The 24488-nt window shown below is 40.3% G+C and overlaps 1 protein-coding gene across 1 annotated transcript in view; it reads left to right on the top strand.

Moving 5' to 3' along the window:
- Window positions 1–1490: 1490 nt before the first annotated feature.
- Window positions 1491–24488, top strand: part of LOC125458806 (nuclear protein AMMECR1-like) — a 188198-nt gene continuing 165200 nt past the window's right edge. Inside the window, exons 1-3 of the mRNA XM_048544501.2 lie at window positions 1491–1990; window positions 2122–2433; window positions 13407–13562. Of these exons, the coding sequence (XP_048400458.1) occupies window positions 13511–13562 (52 nt within the window). The 5' untranslated portion in view covers window positions 1491–1990; window positions 2122–2433; window positions 13407–13510. The remainder of the gene's footprint in view (window positions 1991–2121; window positions 2434–13406; window positions 13563–24488) is intronic.

Genomic DNA, 24488 nt, shown 5'->3' with positions numbered 1-24488 from the left:
GGGTAGGTAGAGTTGTGTAAAGTTACCATCTGTCTACATGTTTTCAAACGGTTGGTATTTACACTAAATGACTAAAAAGGAAACCTTGCCTTTTGCAGATGGAGCGAGTTGACGGAAAGATGTTAGTCTTTTCATCATTCTAAAAGGGTACTCTGCACGCAAAATAGGTGATGCCTTTGGGCCAATCTTTTGTCAGTCGGAAAGCAACACTGTCATCCCCGTTGCTTCTCGCTCGCTCTTTGCCATACTCTGAAAACACTACCTCCCAGTTGTCACCTGACGAAGGAGCAGCACTTCCAAAACTTGTGATTTCAAAAAAACCTGTCGAACAACTTCTGACTTTCCCAGTCTTTCCTTCTCCTTAGTTCCTGAGCAACTGCATTGAGTAGAAAGTCATTTTACGATGTAATGCACGGCAGTTTGGCTGCTCCTAATGTCAGTACATTTATAAGATTATGACAGTCTTCTCTACAAAGAGCCGCAGAGAACCTATAAAGCCATGTCATAGTTCTGCCTCATAATGCAATCTCCAGCACCATTTGAGAAACCTCCTCGAACATGATGGAGCAGGATGTTGCGCTGGGATTGAAACTAAGAGCGATCTCGATAGGGGTTCTAAAAGATTATTGTGAAACACTGAAACACTTCCGGACACACTGAGTTGCCGTTTCGTTATAGTTATTCGATGCACTAGAAATCTTTGGGAACAGAAGATACTGCAACATTCAATACTTCTGGGCAGCGTAGGTTGAACAAGAATGTGCAATAAACCAAAAATTTACCAAAATGCTTTTGCGTCGTAACGCCAAAAGCATTGATGCTCTGTCACTGATCGTGCAAATGACAAAAATGCTTTGTGCGCTATAACTTGAAATCATTAAGTTAGTAGTCATGTGTAACCTTGTTGACAAAGTGCGCAGTTTTGTCCAAGAGCCATTGGTTTCTTCTCAAGTCCAAAAATGGAAATGAATCATTTTGTTGGGGACTCATCGCGGAACTATAGTCTTTAATAATCTCGTCCCTTCGGTCGTTGAAAACATCGCAGAATTTTCAACTTTATTTTTCTTTCAAACCTCTAGCGTTCACTACTTTGCTTTCAGATTAATAAACATTTAAAGAAGCCGAATATGTTCCCCTCAAATGGAAGTGTGTTTGTAACACTAGTCTTTTGTTTAGTCTTTGTAAAATAAAGTGAATTCCATAGGTGCGCCCGTATAAAAAATGGTTCTGACATTATCAAAGTGTAAATTATCTGATTTCCTTAAAGTTGTGGTCTTACCACAGACCAATTGGATACATGTTCGTTTTAAAAGTAATGCAAAATCTTTGTTTTCTTTTACAGATTGCTCTGAAGCACACGCAAAATATGAAACACCACAAAATTCCATTGGATCTATTCTGTAGTTTCATCCAAAATGTCGGTTCGCATTGTCGTGGACTTTTAACATTAATTTATAAATTTATAAATAACCCTCAGGTTAAGAACGTAGAATTGACATCTCCTCATTATTGCGGTGTCTATAGAAGATATTACCTGCCATTGTTTTCTGCAGGCTGTATGTCATTTCAGACACAGAGACAAGCATCTGGGTTATTCGTCGAGCAGTGTATCAACAGATAATTGTTCTGATCTTGACGTGTTTTGATTGGCTTGCTATTACATCATAGCTACAATCACTGATATCTGGAACACATTAGGATTTGGCCAGAATATATCTGTATTAGACCATCGCCTACACACTGGAGATGTGGCCGTGTGTGTTTTAGCTAATTAAAGGGACAGTGCTGGTGATGGATTCTCATTGTACTGGTTTGAAACAGGAAAAAGATCGTTCGCAACAATAGGTTGACGGGATCCAGACGTTTCAGGCAGCACAGTTGTAGAAATAACATCTGTTGTCTTGTCCAGAATACTTTGCTGAATCTTTTAAAATGCATTCTACATTAATGGATTAAACTGACAGATATATATCATCAAATCTTCCATTAGGTACATTGAATTTATGATATAGTAGGTCTATTTAAAAGGATACTTTTAAAGACGTTGGCATATACAATGCATTCAGCGAATCTGCATGTTTTGACACTAACACGTATTTTCCTCTGTTTGTTTAATGGTAGGTATCGCCTCTTCGTAAATCTGAGCGACCCTATGACATGATGTATATTAAAGACCTTCTCAGATTTCTCTAGTCGTCACTGGCAAGTAATTTGGAGGGTGCGCTATTTTGGGAGCATTTTGGTGCTGCAGATGCAGACGCTAACGCAGCGAGAATGTTAAAAGATTTGAGCTGCTGGTGACTCAGCTATCTCTCCTCGGTCGTTGTGTTTTAATCACGCCGGATTACTTTCCTCTTTGGAACCGATTTCACGTAGTTTCAGTAGCTGGATCTAAAGGCGTTCGATTGCCGGTGTGACTGTCAGTCTCGCACGGTAAGTCATGGCCCATTCATCACCCGAGCATTTATGTAAAATGAAAAAACAGAAGTGTGCCAGCATATGTCTGTGTATGCAGTTCGGTTGCCGTGATTTAGTTAGGATCTTCTTGTTGCTTTTTTTTAAATCGACCCTGGATTTTGGATTGATGGTACTGGTAGATTACATTTCTCGCGGACTCATATCTCCAAATAATACATTTGCTGTGGGGTCGAGGGCGTACCGGTATCCATTTAACATCCAGTCGCTGTAACTGGCGGTCTCGATGTCGCTATCTACGGCGCTTTCTACCTTCGGTTGGGATAATGGCTGAAAATAGGAGCTGCTTCATGCCTCCCTACTGTTCTGTCTCTTGCTGGAAATCGGGACAGGCCTTTAATCATCGTGTTTCTGAGGCTGAAACAGAGCTTCCCATTGCGATGTTCACGGTCTTTAGTTCCAATTCAGCCAGCGGCAAGACTTCCTTTGACTTTTAAAGGGGCATTGACAACAGTGAGGTCTGGCCAGTTACAAGAGATTCCTGTTGCGATGAGATGTACTGGGGATATGGTGTGGCGCTTTTCACTTTTACAATTTTCTCTGCGTCGGTATACCGAACTTAGTGGGGTTAGTGTACATAAACCAGGTGGGGGTAATTCTAAACATTTATCCTTTTTACCGATCTGAGCTATAAAACTCTGACCAACGTTCTGGCATTGGTTAGTTAATGCGAGGGTTAAATCAATGGCTATTACGTCTCGGCGCATAGAAACAGCCTACAGCTGTCTTTTTAATGCTGTGTCAAAAGATAATCAAATTGCAGTAACAAAATCGTGATGTACTGATTGCTGGAATTGCCTTTTCAAAGCAAATTATTGCAATTACATTGTATGTGTTAACCCATTGATTTCATTCATAGGCCTTTTTGACATTCTCTTGCATGTAATCAAGTCACGCTAGGTTCAATACCAGTAATTCCAGTGTTATCGTAAATGAGGTACACATGTTTTCATTTTTCCCCTTTCAACCAAAATCATAAGGGCTCAATTCCACATCTGCAGAATAGTTTTAGTGGGTTTCTCAACTGTGGAAGACCTCATAACCAAGTTTCACATTGTACTCACCAAAATCTTACCTACATGCACTTTCCAATAGGAGTTGGTGATGAGTAAATACAAGAAAGAATTGCAACTATTTCCCCCGTGCCACCACCCGCCCCCACCAAAACCAGAAGTGTTAACAGTAGCTCTTATGCTGTCCACCCCAGTTGAAATCAGCAAATTCTAAGTGCACCAGACAGCATAACATCCTTAAGAGTAACACACCTTTGAATGGAACAGTTCTACTTTGTTATTTCAGATTCAATCAACAACAAACTTTATTTTTGCAAAGTCTTCTTATTTTGTTAATATGGCTATAAATGTATACTTGACCCTGACATGAGTTTTTGAACACATAGCCATATTACCACCCAGACTGCCCACATCAACCACCCTAACATTGTCTGTTTGCTCCTTCCTTAACCTGTTTGTGGTTGAACTGCTTCAGCAATGCTTTTGACACTCTTCACTTTAACCATTTCAGTCCTGCCTGGAGAGCCTTCCAACTTCCATAAACCAGTTGACAGCCAAAATTCTAGTTCTCTGCCATATCCTAATTCACACTTATTCCAGTTCACTCATCTCACTGATGAAATTGGCTCCCAGTCTGACAACGTCTCAAATTTTAATCTTAAATCCATTGCTTTCAAATTTCAGCAATGCCTTCATAAGAAGAACATAAGAGCCAGGAGCAAGAATAAGCCATCTGGCTCTCTGAGCCTACTCCATCATTCAATAAGATCATGGCTGATCTTTTCATGGCCTCAGCTCCTATAACCCACCCTCTCACCGTAATTCTTAATTCCTTTACTATTTCAAAATTTATCCATCTTAACTTTAAAAAACATTCAATGAGGAAACCTCAACTACTTCACTGGGCAGGCAATTCCACAGAATCACAACCCTTTAGGTGAAGAAGTTCCTCCTCAATTCAGTCCTAGATTTGCTCCCCCTCATTTTGAGGCTATGCCCTCATATTCTAGTGGAAACAACCTCCTTGCTTCTATCCTATCTATTCCCTTCATAATTTTATATGTTTCTATTAATCCCCCCCCCACCATTCCTCTAAATTCAGTTGAATAAAATCCCAGTCTACCCAGTCTCTCCCTGGAAGCCAACTCTCTCAACTCTGGAACGACCTAGTGAATCTCCTCTGCACCCCTTACAATGCTAGTACATCCTTTCTTAAGTAAGGAGACCAAAACTAAACACAGTACTGTAGGTGTAGCCTCACCAGCACCCTATACAGTTGCATAATAACCTCCCTGTTTTTAAATTCAATCCCTGTAGTAATGAAGGACAAAATTCTATTTGTCTTTTTAATTACTAGTTGTACCTGCAAACCAACCTTCTCCAATTCATGCACAAGGACACACAGGTCCCTCGGCACAGCAGCATGCTGCAAGTTTTTTACCATTCAAATAATAGTCCTTTATACTGTTATTCCTACCAAAATGGATGACTTCACGTTTATTAACATTTTACTCCCTCTGCCAGACTATCTCTATCCCCCTGTAAACTTTCAGAGTCTTCTGCAAACATTGTTCTACTATTTATCTTAGTGTCATCCATAAACTTTAACACATTACATGTCATCCCCACCTCCAAATGATCTTTGTAAATTGTAAACAATTGCGGTCCCAGCACTGATCCCTGAGGCACATGACTAGTCACTAATCACCAACCTGAAAAGCACTCATTTATCCCCACTGTTTGCTTCCTGTTAGTTAACCAATCCTTGACCCATGCTAATACATTGCCCATAACACTGTGCATCTTTATCTTATGCAGCAGCCTTTTGTGCGACACTTTGTTGGATGCAATTTTGGAAATCAGATTCACTGCGTCTACTGGGTTCCTCTTGTCCACAACACTCAAAGTCTTCATAGAATTCCAGTAAATTGGTTCAACATGACCTGCCTTTTATGTACCCATGCTGTGAATGTACAATGGGACAATTTTGATCTAGATGTCTTGCCATTTCTTCCTTGATGATAGATTCAAGCCAACCAGCCTATAATTCCCCATCTTTTGTCTACCTCCTTTTTTTTTTACAAAAATGGCATCACATTTGCTAAATTCCAATCTGCTGAACTGAAAATTATGAAAAATTGCCACAAATGCATTTGGTCTTTCTCCCGCCATCTGTTTTAGTACCCTAGGATGCATTTCACCAGGACTAGGAGACTTGTCTACCTTTAGCTCCATTAGCTTGCCTATCACTACCTTTTTTCATGATAATGATTGTGTCAAGGTCTTCACCTACCTTCGTCTCCTTGTCATCAGTTATTCGTGTCCTCCACTGTGAAGACGAACACAAAATACCTGTTCAATGCCTCAGCTATTTCCTCATTTCCCATTATTAAATCGCCTTTCTCATACTCTAAAGGACAAATGTTTACATTAGCCATCAACCTTCCTGGCTTTGGAAAATTTTCCAGTCATACAACCCAATGACCACTCTTTGTTCCTGTAATTCCGGCTTCTTAAATGTCCTTAATTCAATTTGCTCATCTTCAGCAGTGAGCTTTCAACTGCCTAAGTGCTAAGTTTGGGAATTCTATCCCTAAACCTCTGCGCCTCACTGCCATTCTCTCTTCCTTTAACATGTTCATTTAAATATTCCAGTTCCATCAATTTTAATCATTTAATATCCTTATCTAGATCAAATATTGTTTTAAAACACTCCAGTGAAGCACCTTGGAATATTGTGCTAGCTTGAAGGCACCCTATAAACAAAATTTGTTGTTGTAGATGTTATCTTAAAATGCAGTCCTCACTGTTCCCCTTCCTTTGCCAATGCATTTTACATGACGAAATCAATGATTAGAGATTTAATTTTCTTTTCCTTCTATTAGGCTTCATTAAATTGAAATAGCTGCATTCTGAAACTGTTAAAATCAATAATGTGAATAGTCAGTATTAAGGCCATGTCAATGTGAAGTAAAAAAAAGTGTGGCCTTTGCTGAAGCTAATAAAATTTATGATATAGTGATATTCTAAATGAAATGTATTTAGCCCTTCTTTCGACTGTTAATACTAATTAGTTCCACTTTGAGTCAGTTGATAGACTCCATAAGACCATAAGACATAGGAACAGAAATTAGGCCATTTGGCCCATTGAATCAGGTCTGTCATTCAATCATGACTGATAACTTTCTCAACTTCATTCTCTTGCCCTCTTCCCGTAACCTTTGATCCTCTTTATAATCAAGAACCTATCTATCTCTGTCTTAAATATACTCAAGGACCTAGTCTCCACAGCCTTTAGTGGCAATGAATTCCAATAGATTCACCACTCTCTGGCTGAAGAAGTTTCTCCTCATCTCTGTTCTAAAGGGTCTCCCTTTAGTCTAAGGCTGTGCCCTTGGGCATAGTCTCTCCTGCTAAAGGAAACATTTTTCCAACATCCACTCTATGAAAGCCTTTAAGTATTCGGTAAGTTTTAATCAGATTCCCCCTTGTCCTTCTAAACTCCATTGAGTATAGACCCAGAATCCTCAAACAAACCTCATATGTTAATCCTGGCATTCTTAGGACCATTATTGTGAATGTGCTTTGGACCTGCTCCAGGGCCCATACATGCTTCCAGAGGTATGAGGTCCAGTATTGCTCACACTTTCCTAAGCGTGGTCTGACAAGAGCCTTGTAAAGCCTCAGAAGTACATCCCTGCTTTTATATTCTAGTCCTCTCAAAATAAATGCAAACATTGCATTTGCTTTCCTAAATACTGATTCAACATGCAAGTTAACCTTACGAAATTCTTACACTAGGACTCCTAAGTTCCTTTGCACTTCAGATTTCTGAATTTTCTCCTCATTTAAAAAATAATCTATACCTGTATTGTTCCCACCAAACTACATGAATTCACACTTTCCTACATTGTATTCCATGTGCCACTTTTTTGCCCTCTCTCCTAAACTGCCTAAATCCTTCTGCAGCCTCCTCACCTCCTCAAACTACCTGTCCCTCCACCTATCTTTGTATCATCTGGAAACTTGGCCAGAATGCCCTCAATTCCTTCATCTAGATTATTAATGTATAAAGTGAAAAGTTGTGGTCCCACACTGATCCTTGCAAAACTCCACTGGTCACTGGCTGCCATCCTGAAAAGGACCCTTTCATCCCCACTCCCTGCTTTCTGCCAGACAGCTAATCTTCTATCCATGCTAGTACTTTGCCTCTAACGCCATGGACCCTTATCTTATTCAGCAGCCTCCTGCATGGCACCTTGTCAAAGGCTTTCTGGAAGTCCAAGGTGATAACATCCATTGGCTCTCCTTGGTCTTTAGTGCTCATTAACTCCTCAAAGAATTCTAACAAATTCATTAGGCATGACCTCCCCATGATGAAGCCATGCTGATTTTGCCCTATTTTACCATGCATTTCCAAGTATTCAGAAATCTCATTCTACACAATGGACTCAAAAGTCTTACCAATGACTGAGGGCAGGCTAATTGGCCTGTAATTTACTGTCCTTTGCCTCACTCCCTTCTTAAACGGGGCGGGGGAGGGCTTCCATTAGCAATTTTCCAGTCCTCTGGGACCTTCTGTGACACCAATGATTCCTGAAAGATCACCGCTAATGCCTCCACTATCTCTAGAGCTGTCTCTTTCAGAACTTTGTGGTGTAGTCCATCTGGTTCAGGTAATTTATCTGCCTTCAAATCTTTCACTTTTTCTAATATCTTTTACTTGGTGATGGCCACCATACTCACCTCTGCCCCCGACTCTTTTGAATTTTCTCAATGTTACTCATGTCTTCCACCATGAAGTCTGATGCAAAGTATTTGTTCAGTCCTTCTGCCAGTTCTTTGTTCCCCATTACTACCTCTCAACCTCCATTTTCTAGCCACCCAATGTCTACTTTTGCCTCTCTTTTACCCTTAATGTATCGAAAGAAACTCTTGCAATCTTCTTTGATGCTACTGGCTATCTTATCCTTATATTTAATCTTCTCCCTCCTTACTTCTTTTTTAGTTATCCTCAGTTGGTCTTTGACTCAACTTACAATGTAAATTCAACTTAAGCACATAATCTAAGCTGACATTTTGCTGCTCCAATTTGAATAAAGAAACTAAGCCCCAACTCAGTCTGCTGCATCTAGAATTTCCACTGGGGCTATTTGAAGATTAAGGATATGTCATGACTAACATTTTTTCCCCCAACAAGACCAAAACAGCAATTATCTGGTTTTGCTGTCTGTGGGACTCTGCTGTGCACAGCAACATCAAAAACTTATGTCCATATAATGGCTTCAATGTCATAGAATCTCAAATAGCTTCACAGGAACTTCATAAAGCAACTTTTGACACTAAATCATGCAACACCAGAGACCAAGAGTTTGATCAGAGGTAGATTATAGGAGCATCTTAAAGAAGGAATGAGAAGGAAAGGTGTGCAGAGATTTAGAGAGGGAACTACAGAGGTGAGGGACAAAAACAGAACTTGCTGGAAAAGCTCGGCATGTCTGGCAGCATTTGTGCAGAAAAATCAGAGTTAACATTTTGGATCTGGTACCCTTCATCAGTGCCATTCTAATGTAAAGTAAGAGTACACCAATATATTTGTAACGCAAAGGATCTCTTGGTGTGAGGCAGGAAAAAATCTGATCCTCCATCACTTCCTCTGGCATAGGAAACTGTTGAGGTTTTGTTTGCAGAACAAAAATAAAATGTGAACATGATGATATAAAAAGTTGTCAGGACTGAGATGTGAGGATGTTTTATTTCTTTTGCATAGTTATCCTTTATTTGTATATTTTTAATATGGTGATGATACTCTGTCATGATTTTCAAAAGAAAGAGTAGGGAGTAACAAAACGTAGAAAAATACACCTTCACAGTGTGAAAAGGAACAGTGCTGTCTTAAATCCAGTTCTTCATGACATGAACCAACCACTTATGTTATTTGACAGTACCTAAGATGGCAGCTGTGGCTCAAAGCTATTATTCCACACTACTGGAAATGACATCCATGCTCCTAAACCTTTTTCCTATGACTGGAAATCTTATTAAAGACATAACAATACAGACAATAGCCTTTATCTGCTCTTAGACATTTAATTTAAACATGTCTAAAATCCTACAAACTTAAAGTCATTATATAGACAAAAGCACAATATATATTTATTGACAATTGTAGATGATAGGAACTATTCTTTTAATTAGGTAGGACATCATTTACATCGCTTAAAACCATCTGAATGCTCTACACATGAAAGGGATTATTTTGAAATATAATGATGTTTGTTGTGTGAGCAAATGTCAGTGAAAGAAAGAAATGACTAATTAAGCAACATATTATCCTTACAGAGTAGTTTTGCAAATAGTGATGACAATAGAAAGTGTAAAGGGCATAATTCTGAAATTGTTAGATCAACAATGTTAATAATTTGGTGCTCCAGTCTTACGGCAGTTTCAATCATTATTATTTTAAATAAGAATTTTTGCATAGATGAGTACTCCATTAAATAGTCAATGATGGATTTCTGTCCAAATATGCTGATTTGATCAAAGTATATTTTATTAAAGTATTACTAAACCATTAAGTAAATTGCTAGTGCAATTGGATTGAAGTATTTTAGTGAAATCATAAATTTATTTCTGAAATAAAAGTTTCAATTTTGCCTTTATCATTTTAATCTATGCACAGGGAATAGCATCAAAGAGACATCTGAATCAACTAGAAAGGTCAATCACAATTTATCATAGACTATGTTGCTTAGACCTAAGTGAACCATAGTATAATTCTAAGAGACAAACAGGTCCTTTTACAGACTGTGAAGGTGTATTACCCTACTACTTGTTGCTCTCTGTTTCTCATTCTTTTAAAAATCAGTACACAACTCAAAATTTTGGTATCTTTTTAACAACTTTGCCAAAATTGATGGTGCCTTTTGAAAACTATCACTTATTATTTCTGTGATTCTCTCTGTTTTTCTTGCAAATGGCTCATAGTTTTATGGGTGCCAGCAGCAGTCTGATAGCTCTCCAAAGTAACTGTTTTACATCCAGGTGGTGACCTCTGGTAGATATTTTAACTTTAAAGAGCATACCTGCTCAGCCCATTCATGTTCTTGTCCATATTTTCAGTAAGGATAATTGGATACCATTCATAAGAAAGACACAGGCAATTTGTTTTTTGTTTGGTTTACCCCATCCTCGGTCCTTAGTTACCCATGCCAATTGTTACATTTGAATCATTAACATAGTGTAAGTTCTCTAAGTCAGGCTAGAACAGCCTCTATTTCTCTCCCCAGGCCTCTCCCAAATCCCAACTCTCAACCCAATCTATCAGCTGTTAGAAAACCCCAAAACTTGTTTCCACCAACAATGTGTTCTGATATGTTTTCTGGTATATCTGCCCTCAATGAAGGCATATGTTTGCTAAAAAAGATTCATATTGAATATATACCTTTTCCATGACTTACTCATATCTAAAATCTTCTCTATTAATTATGTGTATACCATTTATGCAAACATTGAAAAAAGGAGCAGGAGTAAGCCATTCAACCCTTCAAACTTGCTCCACCATTCAATATGATCATGGCTGATCATCAACCTAACAGGGGTTCGTGTTTTCTCTCCATACCCTTTGATCCCTTTAGTCCTAAGAACAATACCTAACTCCTTGAAAATAGGCAGTGTTTGGCCTCACATTATTTCAATGGAAGAGAATTCCACAGGCTCACCACTCTCTGGCTGGAGAAATTTCTCCTTATTAAATGGCCCACCCCACATTGACTGACTGTGACACCTGATTCTGCACTCTTTGGTCATCAAGAACATCCTTCTTGCATTTAACATGTATTGCCTTGTTAGAATTTTGTAGTTTTCTATGAGATCCCCCTAATTCACCTTAACTCCAGCGACTATAATCCTAAACAATCCAGTCTATCTTCGTACATCAGTTCTGCCATCTAAGAATCAAATCTTTCTTGCCTTCCCTTCAATGTCACAAAATACTTCTTCATTTTATACATGTTTTTTCATAAATATGCATTTATTTGCAGTAGCAGCAAGCTTTCAGGAAGGCTAATAGAAAGTTAGCCTTTATCACAAGACAATCTAATTTCAGGAGTAGCGAAATCATGCTTCAATTGTATAAAAACTTTGTTAGACTGCACCAGAAGTACTGTGTATAGTTTTAGTCTACTTAGCTCAGAAGGGATATTATTTCTACGGGGACAGTGAACCAAAGGTTCACCAGACTTGATTCTAGCATGGCAGGATTATCCAACGAAGAGAGTTTGAGCAGATTGGGCCTGTATTCTCCAGAGTTTCAACGAATGAGAGGTGATCTAATTGAAACATACAGAATATTTAATGAGATAGATAGTGTAAATGCAGGTGACATGTTTCCCCTAGAACCAAGGGACACAATTTAAAAATAAGGGAGATGACATTTAGGGTTGTTAAATTTCTAATTGTGAAATTTCTCCTTCGTGTTACCTATCTGTAAGCAGGGATGGAGTACACTATCATGAGGAGGCAATTAGAATGTTAATCCAGAGACCCAGACTATGTTCTGGTAACCCGGGTTACCAGAAATAAAACATAATAAAAAAAATCTGAAATTAAGGTCAGATGATGATGACCATGAAACTATTGCCAATTTTTGGTTTACTAATGTCCTTCACAGAAGTAAACTGTCATCCTTTCCTGTTCAGTCTGCATGTAACTCCAGATACACAGTAGTGTGGTTGATTCTTAACTGCCCTCTGGGCATTTAGGGATGGGCAATAAAGGTTGGCCCAGCCAGCAGTGTCCTCAACCACTGAGATTTTTTAAAAAAGTGATTCATCCCTGTTTTCCTTTAATTAGATTAGTTATAATTTTAACTTGTTGCTCATTGAGAATGTGGCAAGAAAGATGGTCCAACAACAGTTTCCTTTCCCAAGTGAATTGCCCATCACTAAGAGGCTAATCATTCAATCATCTCTGCAGGCCAGGACATGTCATTCATACACTCGACACCACAGTCCCAAAGTAACTGCTTTACTCAGAATGCCGTTCCGGCAGGACAGTCAGGAGAGGGATTAACAGAAATGCGTTAGAAACATAACTAAGCATCTCTGAAGAGTTTGAATATTCTAAATGAGTCATGAGAGTTCTTAGCTTGTGACCTACCAAGGTGGAGAAAGTTCAGTCAGAAGGACAGTGAAAACATTCAGAGACTTTTTCGAGGAACAGATGAATGAGGAAGTCAGGGAGTCAGTGAGAGCACACAAAGCTTCAAACAGGTCATTCATCTGATTCTCCTGGCACCACTTGCCCTCCATGCAGCATAGTCTTGCACTTCAGAATTATCAGCCATCTCAGAAGCAGACCGGAAGTAAGTCGTGCTAAATCCCAAAGAAGAAGTTATCAGCACAGGTTACATTTTTTGTGGTTAAATATTAAAAATCCCATCCTATTTTAAACACATAAATATACATGATACACATTTTAAACTGCATGATGGAGATATGAGCTGGTTATTTAACTTGGGATTGTCAAAACAAAACAAGAGAATAGGAGCATTAACTGTTGTTAGTCTCAAGAAAATCTAGAGGTTAATATTATATTATTCCCCAAGGTTTATGTGTATGTGGAATAGAATTTCAAATAAAGTACTGTAATTACTTTTATAATGACTGTGCATTTTTAATAAAGAACTAAAGGAATGATTAATTGCATTTAATAGAAGAGGCCAGATAAAGATCTATAAATGTTCAACACAACACCATGATTTCAGAGTTTCTGGAAGAATGAAAGATAAACAGCCAATGATGAAAAATGAAGCTAATAAGATTAGATACACTGAAGTTCCAATTGACTCATTGTTGATTTAAAATGGGTTGAAATTTTGCAGAAATAATTATCACAAAATTAAATGTCTCTATACAGGCCACTTTTATTTTATATAGAAACAAAACCATTTTTACAAGCTGAAACTAAAGATGCCTTGATGGAATGCTTTCTCTCATGAAGACTTGCAAGGCTCCAGCATCATGAAGTGCCCACACAATTTTTCTCTGACTGATGACTGTTTTTTAGAAGTGGGTAAGTGTCAGTTGAAAATAAGCCCCTCTAGCTAGTTTAAACAGATAAATATTTTTGATGGCAATCCTAAAGATTATAAAATTTAGATCAGATAGGTTCTTACGCATATAGAATTTAATTGTCTTCTTGAAAGTGGGCATTGACCATAGAAATGGGAAGGAAGGCAGAAGGTGGAATGCCCATTGCCTTTCTGACACCACCAATTAAGCGGGGGGTGGTGGAAGGTCACTACAAAGCCTATGAGTGTTCAATTAGGGCATTATTCTGCTGACTGCTGCTTTTCTAACTGTTGTAGGAAGTCCACATTGCCATATCGGAGACCACCAAGTAAAAGCATTGAAATAATGCCTTGTGGAGCTGGAGGAACACAGCAGGCCAGGCAACAACAGAGGAGCAGGAAAGCTGACGTTTTGGGTCAGGGCCCTTCTTCACCCTACCTGAAATGTCAGCTTTTCTGTTCTTCTGATGCCAGCTGGCTTGCTGTGTTCTTCCAGCTTCACACTGTGTTGTCTCTGACTCCAGCATTGGCAGCTCTTGCTATCTTGAAATAATGCCTTGGGATCTTTTACATTGGAAAGTACAAGTGTGTCCGAGGTTTACCATGTCATCCTAAAGATGGTACTTCTAACAGTTCAACGCTCTGTCATCACTGCACTGAAACATCAGCCTTGACTTTTATATTCAAGTTCTGGAATGAAACCTAACTCTACAACCTTTGCATTCAGATGCAAGAGTGTGATTAATTGAACCATGGCTAATGTTATGGGACATGGAAGAGCAAAACATGTAACTAAGGCCATCTGCATTTTGAAAGTAAGAAATTACTGTGACATGATGGGAGGTGCAATGTGAGATGGAGGACAAGGTCTGGGGTGACATCACCTTCGGCTCCAGGCAACCCCACTGTGGGCCATGGCCTCAGTCATGATGGTGAATACCATCTCCTCCATTGTTGTGAGGAAATGCAGCAGTGACTGTCCCTTCCTTAGGCATTGCTGCTTGTGTCTACTACCTTATTCTGCAGGAGAGGATTTGGTATATCATTGAGTCACATGCAATGTGTTTGGATGATGTGAGTGTCATGCCTGAATAAGTGGTAGTGTGTGTTAGGAATAAGTTGTAAAAGCAAAATAATTGAAGATATAGCAAATCATTTGGTCCCTCTATCCTGCTCTGCCATTCACTGAGATCATGGTTGATCAGTGCATCAGGGTGGGGTAAAGTTATAGATATGAAGTATTTGTCATATTGACAGAGAATATTCACACAAAAGCCAAGGAAAGCGGTGAATTAATCAGTGTGAGGCTAGTGGTTGAATTAATATGGCATTTAAAGATGCATTCACTAGCCTTGAGAACTCATTTGATCACTGAACTTAGGCACTGCATCTAGGTCCTTGGTGCTCACTGATGGCGTTGACCATGATAGCTATCTGCTCCTATCACAGTGTCTAACTAGAAATCTTCTTGTGTACAAAGGTTCCGTCTACTCTTGTGTATTTCTTGCAACAAGGCCTCCAGTGTGACATAGAGAATCTTGGTGCATGCTCATGGTTAAAATATGCCAATCTCATAGCTTTCTCTCGCCAAACCAACTAAGAAAAGCTTCCAGTCTCTGATCCAATCAAAATACCTCTTTAAGATTGGTTTTCTGAGATTTAAGCAGTTATAGATTACCCAGAAAAAGAAGGAGAAGGTGCTAAATCAGAAGCCATTTTAAGGTAGCTTATAAAGAAATAACAGTTTAGATATGCTACATATGCTAAAGACAGAAAAGACATATGACTGTAAAAGGAAGACAGTTTGCTGGCAAACTGATGCAGGATATAGGGTGATACTGAACTAAAATGCTGGCAACAGCAGTCACATACCATATTTCTATTCCATGGTGCCAGTCACTTTGAATCTCAGAATTGAGTGACATCCCTGACACTGGCATAATATTTAAAACCCTGTTGTGCACTTGGACAAGCTCAGTTTGTCTGGAGCTGTCCTGCAGGTTTCTACAATTGTCCTGCACGTATAGAAAGCGGAAATCCTTCCCCTGCTTTGTGGGCATGGTCTTGACAGGCTGGTTGGTAGGTGAGATTTTCTCTTCCCAAAGAGCCAGTAGTGGACATGACAGCAGACTATTCCAGTCTGACCCAAGGTTGCAACCCATGTTGAAGCAGTCTTAGCCATCTGGAGCAATGCCCTAAATTGAATGAAGAAAGTCAATATTCTATGCTACTGCAGCATAAGTGCCAATATTTCTGTCTGATGTCTTGCACTCAATCGATTTCTCCTCTTGCATCCATTTCCCACCGAGGCTCATGGTCTATCCCTTTGATTAATGTCTGTACTATCTTTGCCATTCATCTTCATCCACTCAAACTGCAACACCCACACAAACTGCACACACATGTGTGCCCTCTGCAATGCCTAATCAGTTGCCTGGGAAACCTTGCCACCTGCACCAATGGTGATAGCTGTGCCATCCACATACATCTTCCATAATACCTGCTTCTCTCTCATTCAATGAAGAAAACAGCTTACAAGGCAGAAGGAGCCATAAGAGCTGATGTGCTGCCTATCATTTGGCTCCTCACTCCATATGAGCTGAGGATCCTAACTCTGTCTATTCTGAGCAAAGCCTAAACTTGTATTGAAATGTACACTTGACTTGAGATCCCCTAAGCGAAGGCTATTGCCTTTGAGGGGACTGACTGTGAACAACAGTGGCAAGCCTCCTGGCTTTGTGTCTGTGAGCAGTAGAAATAAATGCCAAGTATTTTTATCTAAAGAGGCAAGTGCAAAAAGCCAGGCAAGACAATATAGAAGAGCAGCAAAAATCTGGATAGGCCTAGAGTGAGTGAGCATGATGACAGTTAGTGAAAAAGCAGAGGTGCAGTCTGATCTAGTCCATGAGCTGGGTGTGTGTCCCTAAGCACAAAGTGTGCTTAGTGCATCATTACACTGATAGTTTCCGGCATAGCCCAAGGGGGAGCATTGTAGTGCAGAAGAGTCCTCTAAATGGATTGGAGATTAGATTAGATTAGATTCCCTACAATGTGGAAACAGGCCCTTTGGCCCAACAAGTCCACACCACCCCTTGAAGCACCCCACCCAGTCCCATCCCCCACACACTCCTGAATACTAGCAGCAATTTAGCATGGCTGTTCCACCTAGCCTGCACATCTTTGGACTGTGGGAGGAAACCAGAGCACCTGGAGGAAACCCAAGCAGACGCGGGGAGAATGTACAAACTCCACACAGACAGTCGCCCGAGGCCGGAATTGAACCCGGATCCCTGGTGCTGTGAGGCTGCAGTGCTAACCACTGAGCCACCGTGCTGCCCAATGTGACACAACTGTTCAGAGGCTGGCATATGTTGGATCCAATGGGCACGGGCACATATGGTTGGTTCCCATGGTACATGCTTGAGATGTTGGTGCCTGATGTCCAACATGGAGATTCGTTGAAGCAAAGGTTTGTTTGTATGACAAGTTTGGTAAGATCACTTACTGTGGCAAGTTCCCAATTAATACTCTTTGTTGCTTTTTAAGCAGCTTGTTAGCAGTGGAACTTGCCACTCCCTGGCAAGAACCTTGTCAAGCTGCTTGAGCAAAGCAGGAAGTTGCCTCCAATGGTCCAAAATGACCATCTTCCCTGATTCAACCACTCATCTCACCATAGGCCATGTCATTCAGAACCTTGTAAGATTCCACCTATAGTTTACTCTCTTCTTGAACAGGGCTGTCAGGTTAATGTTTTTCTAATTTACTGCAACCGCTTGAAATCCAGTGAAGACTGGAATATTTTGACGTATGTCTCCACTATCTCTGCAGCCACTTCCTTTATAACTCTTGGATACAGGCCATCAGGTCCTGGTGACTTGTCTGCCTTCAATCATATTAGTTTGTCAAATACTCTGACCCTTATAATAGAGGCAATTACAGATCTTTCTTTCCAGCAGCACCTTGGCTATCTGTTATCTTTGAGCTGTTTACCATGTTCTTCACTGTGATGACTGATGTAAAATATTGGTTTAAAAATTTCCTGCCATTAATTTCTGAGTTGTATATGAAGTAAGTCCACAGAGGCCAGTATCCCATCACCAAGTCACCCTTTATTTACATGTAGAGAGTCCTGGATATTGATCCAGCTCCCTCAGAGTCAGCTCTCTGTAAACAGGATGCATGACACTCCTGTTCTTATCTGTCAGCCAGGGCTCCCTGACTGAGCCAGATTAACACCCCCAATCAGAGAACTCATTCTATAAAGTCCAGCTGGCTGACCTCATTACAATCATTACCATATCCTCCAAAGACCCCATACTTACTTTAGCTACACGCTTTCTTTTTAGGTAACTGTAGAGGCTTTTGTTGTTTGTTTTTATATTTCTTGCCAAGTAATTTTCATAATTAATTTTCTCCCTCTTGTTTAGCTCTTTTTAAATTCATTCACAGGCGGAGGACATCACTGGCTGGACCAACATTTATTGCCAATCCTTAATTGCCCAGAGGGCAGTTCAGAGTCAACCACATTGCCCTGGGTCTGGAGTCACATGCAGGCCAGACCAGGTAAAGATTGCAGATTGCCTTCCCTAAAGGACATTAGTGAACCAAATGAGGTTTTCTGACAATCACCAATGGATGCATAGTTATCATCATCAGACTCTTAAATCCAGAATTTTACTGAATTTAAAGTCCACCATCTGCTATGGCAGATTTGAACCTGAGTCCCCAGGTTATTGCCTAGATCAGTGGATGAGTGACCAGCGATAATGTCAATGGGCCTAATAACATTAACACCACCTCACAGAGTCATCTGCTGCTGTTTCCTAAGAAAAACCCAATGCTCTGGCCCATGACTAGCTTTTGCTACTTTGTATGCTTTAGTTTTTGATTGGATACTGTCCTTCACCCTTCTCACTGAATACTTCTTTTTGACCAGAATAAATTTTTGCCAAATATTATTATTTCATGCTTCTTTTGGAACCAGGAATTATATTCCCTTTCTGATGAAGGGTCTAGGCCCGAAATGTCAGCTTTTGTGCTCCTAAGATGCTGCTTGGCCTGCTGTGTTCATCGAGCTCCACACTTTGTTATCTCAGATTATCCAGCATCTGCAGTTCCCATTACCTCTACTCACACCTTCATGCCAGTTCTTAACTGGACCCGACCCCTGCCCCTCCATGTCACCCGAAAAGGTCTCTTGAAGGTACAAGGCCCCATGACTACCTAACAGCTATCAAATATCTGTTTAAATGTCTGCTGTTGCTCATCCATTGACTTTCCCCAAGTCATGAAAAACAGCTATTTCTTCAAACCCTGTAACTGCCCTTCTTCAAGTTGAGCATACTGGATTGAAACCTGAATTACTCTCCATCAAACTGAATTTAAAATTTTATCATGTTGTGATCACTATCCCTAAGAGGATCCTTAACTATGAGATTACTTATGACTCTTGTCTCATTACACATTGCTAGGTCCAAAATGACCTGCTTCTCTCTAGGTTTTGCAACACACAGCTATGAAAAAAATCCCTGATACATTCTACAAATTTGTCTTCCATATTACGCTTGTTCCATATGATATATACAGTCAATACATAGATTAAAATCGCCTGTGACAATCATGCTGGCCTTCTTACATGCCTCGATAATTTCTTCATTTATACTTTGTCCTCAAAAACAGAAAGTACTTAACAAACTTAACAGATCTTGCTGCATTTGTGGAGAGGAAAACTGATTTAACGTTTTGAGTCCAGAGATCCTTTGCCAGACCAAAAACAAAGTTGCTGGAGAAGCTCAGCAGGTCCGGCAGCATCTATGAAGGAAAAAACAGAGTTAACATTTCAGGTCCAGGGACCCTTCCTCAGAACTGATGTGGTGGCTGGGAAGACATCAGTTTATATGCAGAAAATAGGGATGGGGATGGGGTAGGCAGTAAACAATAGGATAGAGCCTAAACAGAGAGAAGAACAGTTGGACAGATAAAGAGTTGATAATGATCAGGTCGGAAGGGTGAATAGTTGTTAATGAGGACTATTAGTGACTAACAACAGGTGGTGAGTAATGGCTGGCTATGTGGTAACAAGGCCTGGTATGTGGGGTGGGGTCTGGAACATGGAGAGTTTGGGCCTTAAAATTATTGAACTTGATGTTGACCCTTTTGCCAGAATCGGAAGCAGCTGGGAAATGGTGATACTGACGAGGGGAGTGGAGTTGTATGGATGAAGACAGGAAACAAGGAGAGGAAAAAAAGGGATAAGAAAGTGTGGAGCTGGATGAACACAGCAGGCCAAGCAGCATCTTAGGAGCACAAAGATGCTGCTTGGCCTGCTGTGTTCATCCAGCTCCACGCTTTCTTATCTCGGATTGTCCAGCATCTGCAGTTCCCATTATCTCTGAGGAGAAAAAAGAAGGGAAGCAGATTAAGAGATTGCTGATAGTAAGCCAGGAGAGAAATAAATGCTGAACTTGTGATCCAAAATCTACAGTTCTTTGTTTTAGAGAGGTATGTAGTCATATTGAGTTAACTTTTCAGGGGTCTGCAAATAAATCTTATTTTCCTTCCTTATTTCCACCCGAATTGATTCCATATCATGGAATTAAGTCCTCCTATGATATTATGCACGAAGGTCCTGATACTTTCCTTTACTAATGGAGGTATCCCAACTATATTGGTAAGTGGTGTGTGGAGTCAGATGAGATAGGGGAAGCGCTAAATGAATATTTTTCAACAGTATTCACTCTGGAAAATGATAATGTTGTCGAGGTGAATACTGAGATACAGGCTACTAGACTAGGTGGGATTGAGGTTCACACGGAAGAGGTATTAGAAATCCTTCAGAAGGTGAAGATAGATAAGTCACCTGGGCCAGATGGGATTTATCCTCGGATCCTCTGGGAAGCCAGGGAGGAGATTGCCGAGCCTTTGGCATTGATCGTTAACTCGTCATTGTCTACAGGAATAGTGCCAGACAACTGGAGGATAGCAAATGTGGTTCCCCTGTTCAAGAAGGGGAGTAGAGACAACCCTGGTAATTATAGACCAGTGAGCCTTACCTCAGTTGTTGGTAAAGTGTTGGAAAAGGTTATAAGGGATAGAATTTATAATCATCTAGAAAAGAATAAATTGATTAGGGATAGTCAGCACGGTTTTGTGAAGGGAAGGTCGTGCCTCACAAAGCTTATTGAGTTCTTTGAGAAGGTGGCCAAACAGGTAGATGAGAGTAAACCGGTTGATGTGGTGTATATGGATTTCAGCAAGGCGTTCGATAAGGTTCCCCACAATTGGCTATTGTACAAAATGCGGAGGAATGGAATTGTGGGAGATATAGCAGTTTGGATTGGAAATTGGCTTGCTGAAAGAAGACAGAGGGTGGTAGTTGATGGGAAATGTTCATCCTGGAGACCAGTTACTAGTGGTGTACCGCAAGGGTCGGTGTTAGGTCCACTGCTGTTTGTCATTTTTATAAATGACCTGGATGAGGACGTAGAAGGATGGGTTAGTAAATTTGCAGACGACACTAAGGTCGGTGGAGTTGTGGATAGTGACGAAGGATGCTGTAGGTTGCAGAGAGACATAGATAAGCTGCAGAGCTGGGCTGAGAGATGGCAAATGGAGTTTAATGCAGAAAAGTGTGAGGTGATGCACTTTGGTAGGAGTAACCGGAAGGCAAAGTACAGGGCTAATGGTAAGATTCTTAGCAGTGTATATGAGAGAGAGATCTCAGTGTCCATGTACACAGATCCTTGAAAGTTGCCACCCAGGTTGACAGGGCTGTTAAGAAGGCATACAGTGTTTTAGCTTTTATTAATAGAGGGATCGAGTTCCGGAACCAAGAGGTTATGGTGAAGCTGTACAAAACTCTGGTGCGGCCACACTAGGAGTATTGTGTACAGTTCTGGTCACCGCATTACAAGAAGGATGTGGAAGCTTTGGAAAGGGTGCAGAGGAGATTTACTAGGATGTTGCCTGGTATAGAGGGAAGGTCTTACGAGGAAAGGCTGAGGGACTTGAGGCTGCTTTCATTAGAGAGAAGAAGGTTGAGAGGTGACTTAATTGAAACATATAAAATAATCAGAGGGTTAGATAGGGTGGATAGGGAGAGCCTTTTTCCTAGGATGGTGATGGCGAGCACGAGGGGGCATAGCTTTAAATTGAGGGGTGAAAGATATAGGACGGATGTCAGAGGTAGTTTCTTAACTCAGAGAGTAGTAAGGGAATGGAACGTTTTGCCTGCAACGGTAGTAGATTTGCCAACTTTAGGTACATTTAAGTCATCATTGGACGTACATGGAATAGTGTAGGTTAGATGGGCTTGAGATCGGTATGACAGGTCGGCACAACATCGAGGGCCGAAGGGCCTGTACTGTGCTGTAATGTTCTATGTTCTATGTATATTTCCTTTATTCATTTTCTTCTAGAACATCAAATAACCTGGTATATTGAATTTCCCTGTCTTGGCTACCCTCTAGCCAAGTCTCCTTAATAGTTAATAAAACCTGAAAGAACTGCAAATGCTGTAATTCAGGAACAAAAACAGAAGCTGCTGGTAAAGCTCAGCAGGTGTGGCAGCATCTGTGAAGAAAAAAAATCAGAGTTAACATTTCTAGTCCGGTGACCCTTCTTCAGACTGTTTCCATAATAGTTATCAAGTTATATTAATTTATTTCTACATGTACAATCAAATAATCTACCTTACTACGGCAAATACTGCTCATGTTCAGACAAAGAGCCGTAAGCATTGACTTTTTCTCTGTTACTTACTCTGTTTCTAACTTCTCCTGTACTCTTTTGCATAGACATTCCAGCCCTTCCTGTTGCACATGGATTGTGGTTCACTTCTTCACTATCTTGACTGTCCACCCTGTCATGACTTTTCGATTTTTTTTAAACTTATAGAGACCAGAGTAAATTTCTGGACTACTTAGACAAGATGGAGAGAGGGATAGAAGAGAAGGGGTTGCAATAATGCAGCAAAGCAGCAAAGATAAAAATTATCTGGAAAAGATCATTAAATTAGACTACTTGGGTAATAGTAAAAAATACAAAACAGGCAAACAGTCTGGTAGACACATACTATCAGCCTCCAAACTGTCGGGGAGCCATAGAAAATCAAATATGTAATCAAATTTCAGGAAGAAATAAGAATAATAAGACAGTAATTGTGCAGGATTTTGACTACCCAAATATTAACTGGCAATAGTTTTAGTGTGCAAGGTCAGGAGGTAACAGAATTCTTAAATTGTGTCCAGAAGAACATTTCTAGCCAGAATGTTAAACCCGAACCAGGAAGTGGAAAAGTCTGTATCTAGCATTCAAAAATGAACCTGGACAGGTTGAAGGTAGCAGAGTATTTTGTGTATAGTGACCACAATTCAGTTATTTTTAGGGAAGTTATGGAAAAAGATAAGGGTATCATAGAATCCCACAGTGCAGGTAGAGGCCATTCAGCCCATCAAGTCTACACCGACCCTCTGAAGCATTTCCCAACCAGACCCATCCTTGCTTTCCCTGTAACCGTGCGTTTACCAAAGCTAATCCACATTGCCTGCACATCTTTGGACTGTGGGAGGAAACCGGAGCACCTGGCAGAAACCCACGCAGACAGGGAGAATGTGCAAACTCCACACAGGCAATCACCTAAGGCTGGAATCAAACCAGTGTCCCAGGTACTGTGAGGCTGTAGTGCTAATCACTGGCCAGGTAAAGAAGTTTAAAACTGAGGAAAGTTTAATTTTACGAATACAAGATGTGAGTTGGTGTTAGTGGCCTGGGAATAGCTACTTGCAAATAAAACTATGTTAGGAGCCTGGGAGGTATCTAAGGAAGAAGCAACAAGCCAGATGTGTTCCAGTAAAGACAAAACATGGGACCAAGACTAGGAAATCCTGGATGTCAAGGGGCATAAATATTAGGATTTAAAAAAAGAAGTTTATGGCAAATCCAAATAGCTCAATACAACAGCATCCCTGGAGGATTATAATAGTGCAGGTAGGTGGAAATTAAAAAAGAGATTAGAGATAGATTAGGATAAGAGAGTCCATAAGAAAGTATGGTGGGTAGAATAAAGGAAAACCTGAAGTTTCCTTTTAAAATAGACAAAGAGTGAGATCACCATGGAAAGCATGGAAGCCTTGTGAACATAGAGGTAATGAGTGTGTGGATCTGGAAGACTTGGGCACAGTCCTTCATAAATATTTTGTGTCAAACTTCACAATGGAAGACATCAACATAGATAAAGACATCAGGCTGGACGACTATTAGGTGAAATATTAAAAGAAATTAACATAGAGAGAGAGGAGGTACTGGCAGATATGGCAGTCTTAAAAGTAGGTAAATCCATAGGCCTGAATGAGATCTATCTCAGGCTTTTGGGGAAGCAAGGGAGGACATATCAAGGGCCCTGGCAATAATTTTCAAATCCTGTCTGGCTGCAGGTGAGATTGCAAATGACTGGAAAACTGCTAACAATGTTTCCATATGAAAATAGGGAGAAAGCAATAGGTCAGGAAATTATAGGCCAGTCAGTCTAATCTCGGTGGTGGGGAAGTTATTAGAAAGAATTCTATTGAACAGAATTCATCTGCACTTAGAGAGACATAGATTAATCAGGGATAGTCAGCATGGATTAGCTAAGTGAAGGTCATGTTTGACAAACTTGATCTAATTTTTTGAGGAGGTAGCCAGGAGTGTTGATGACGGTAAGGCTTTTGATCTGAACTTAATGGTCATTAGCAAGACTTTTCATAAGGTCCTTCAACACAGTCTGGTCAAACAATTAAGAGCCCATGGGATCCAAAGCAAAGAGGCACATTGGAATCAAAATTGTCCCAGGTTCAGGAAGCAGAGCAGATTATAGAGGAATGTTTCTGTGAGTGAAAGTCTGGTTCCACAGGGCTTGATGTTGGGGCCGTTGTTGTTTATGTTGCACA

This window comes from Stegostoma tigrinum, chromosome 15, assembly GCF_030684315.1.
Source record: "Stegostoma tigrinum isolate sSteTig4 chromosome 15, sSteTig4.hap1, whole genome shotgun sequence".
NCBI lineage: Eukaryota > Metazoa > Chordata > Chondrichthyes > Orectolobiformes > Stegostomatidae > Stegostoma > Stegostoma tigrinum.
The sequence above is the reverse complement of the archived record's forward strand: the minus strand, read 5'-3'. Positions and strand labels throughout refer to the sequence as shown.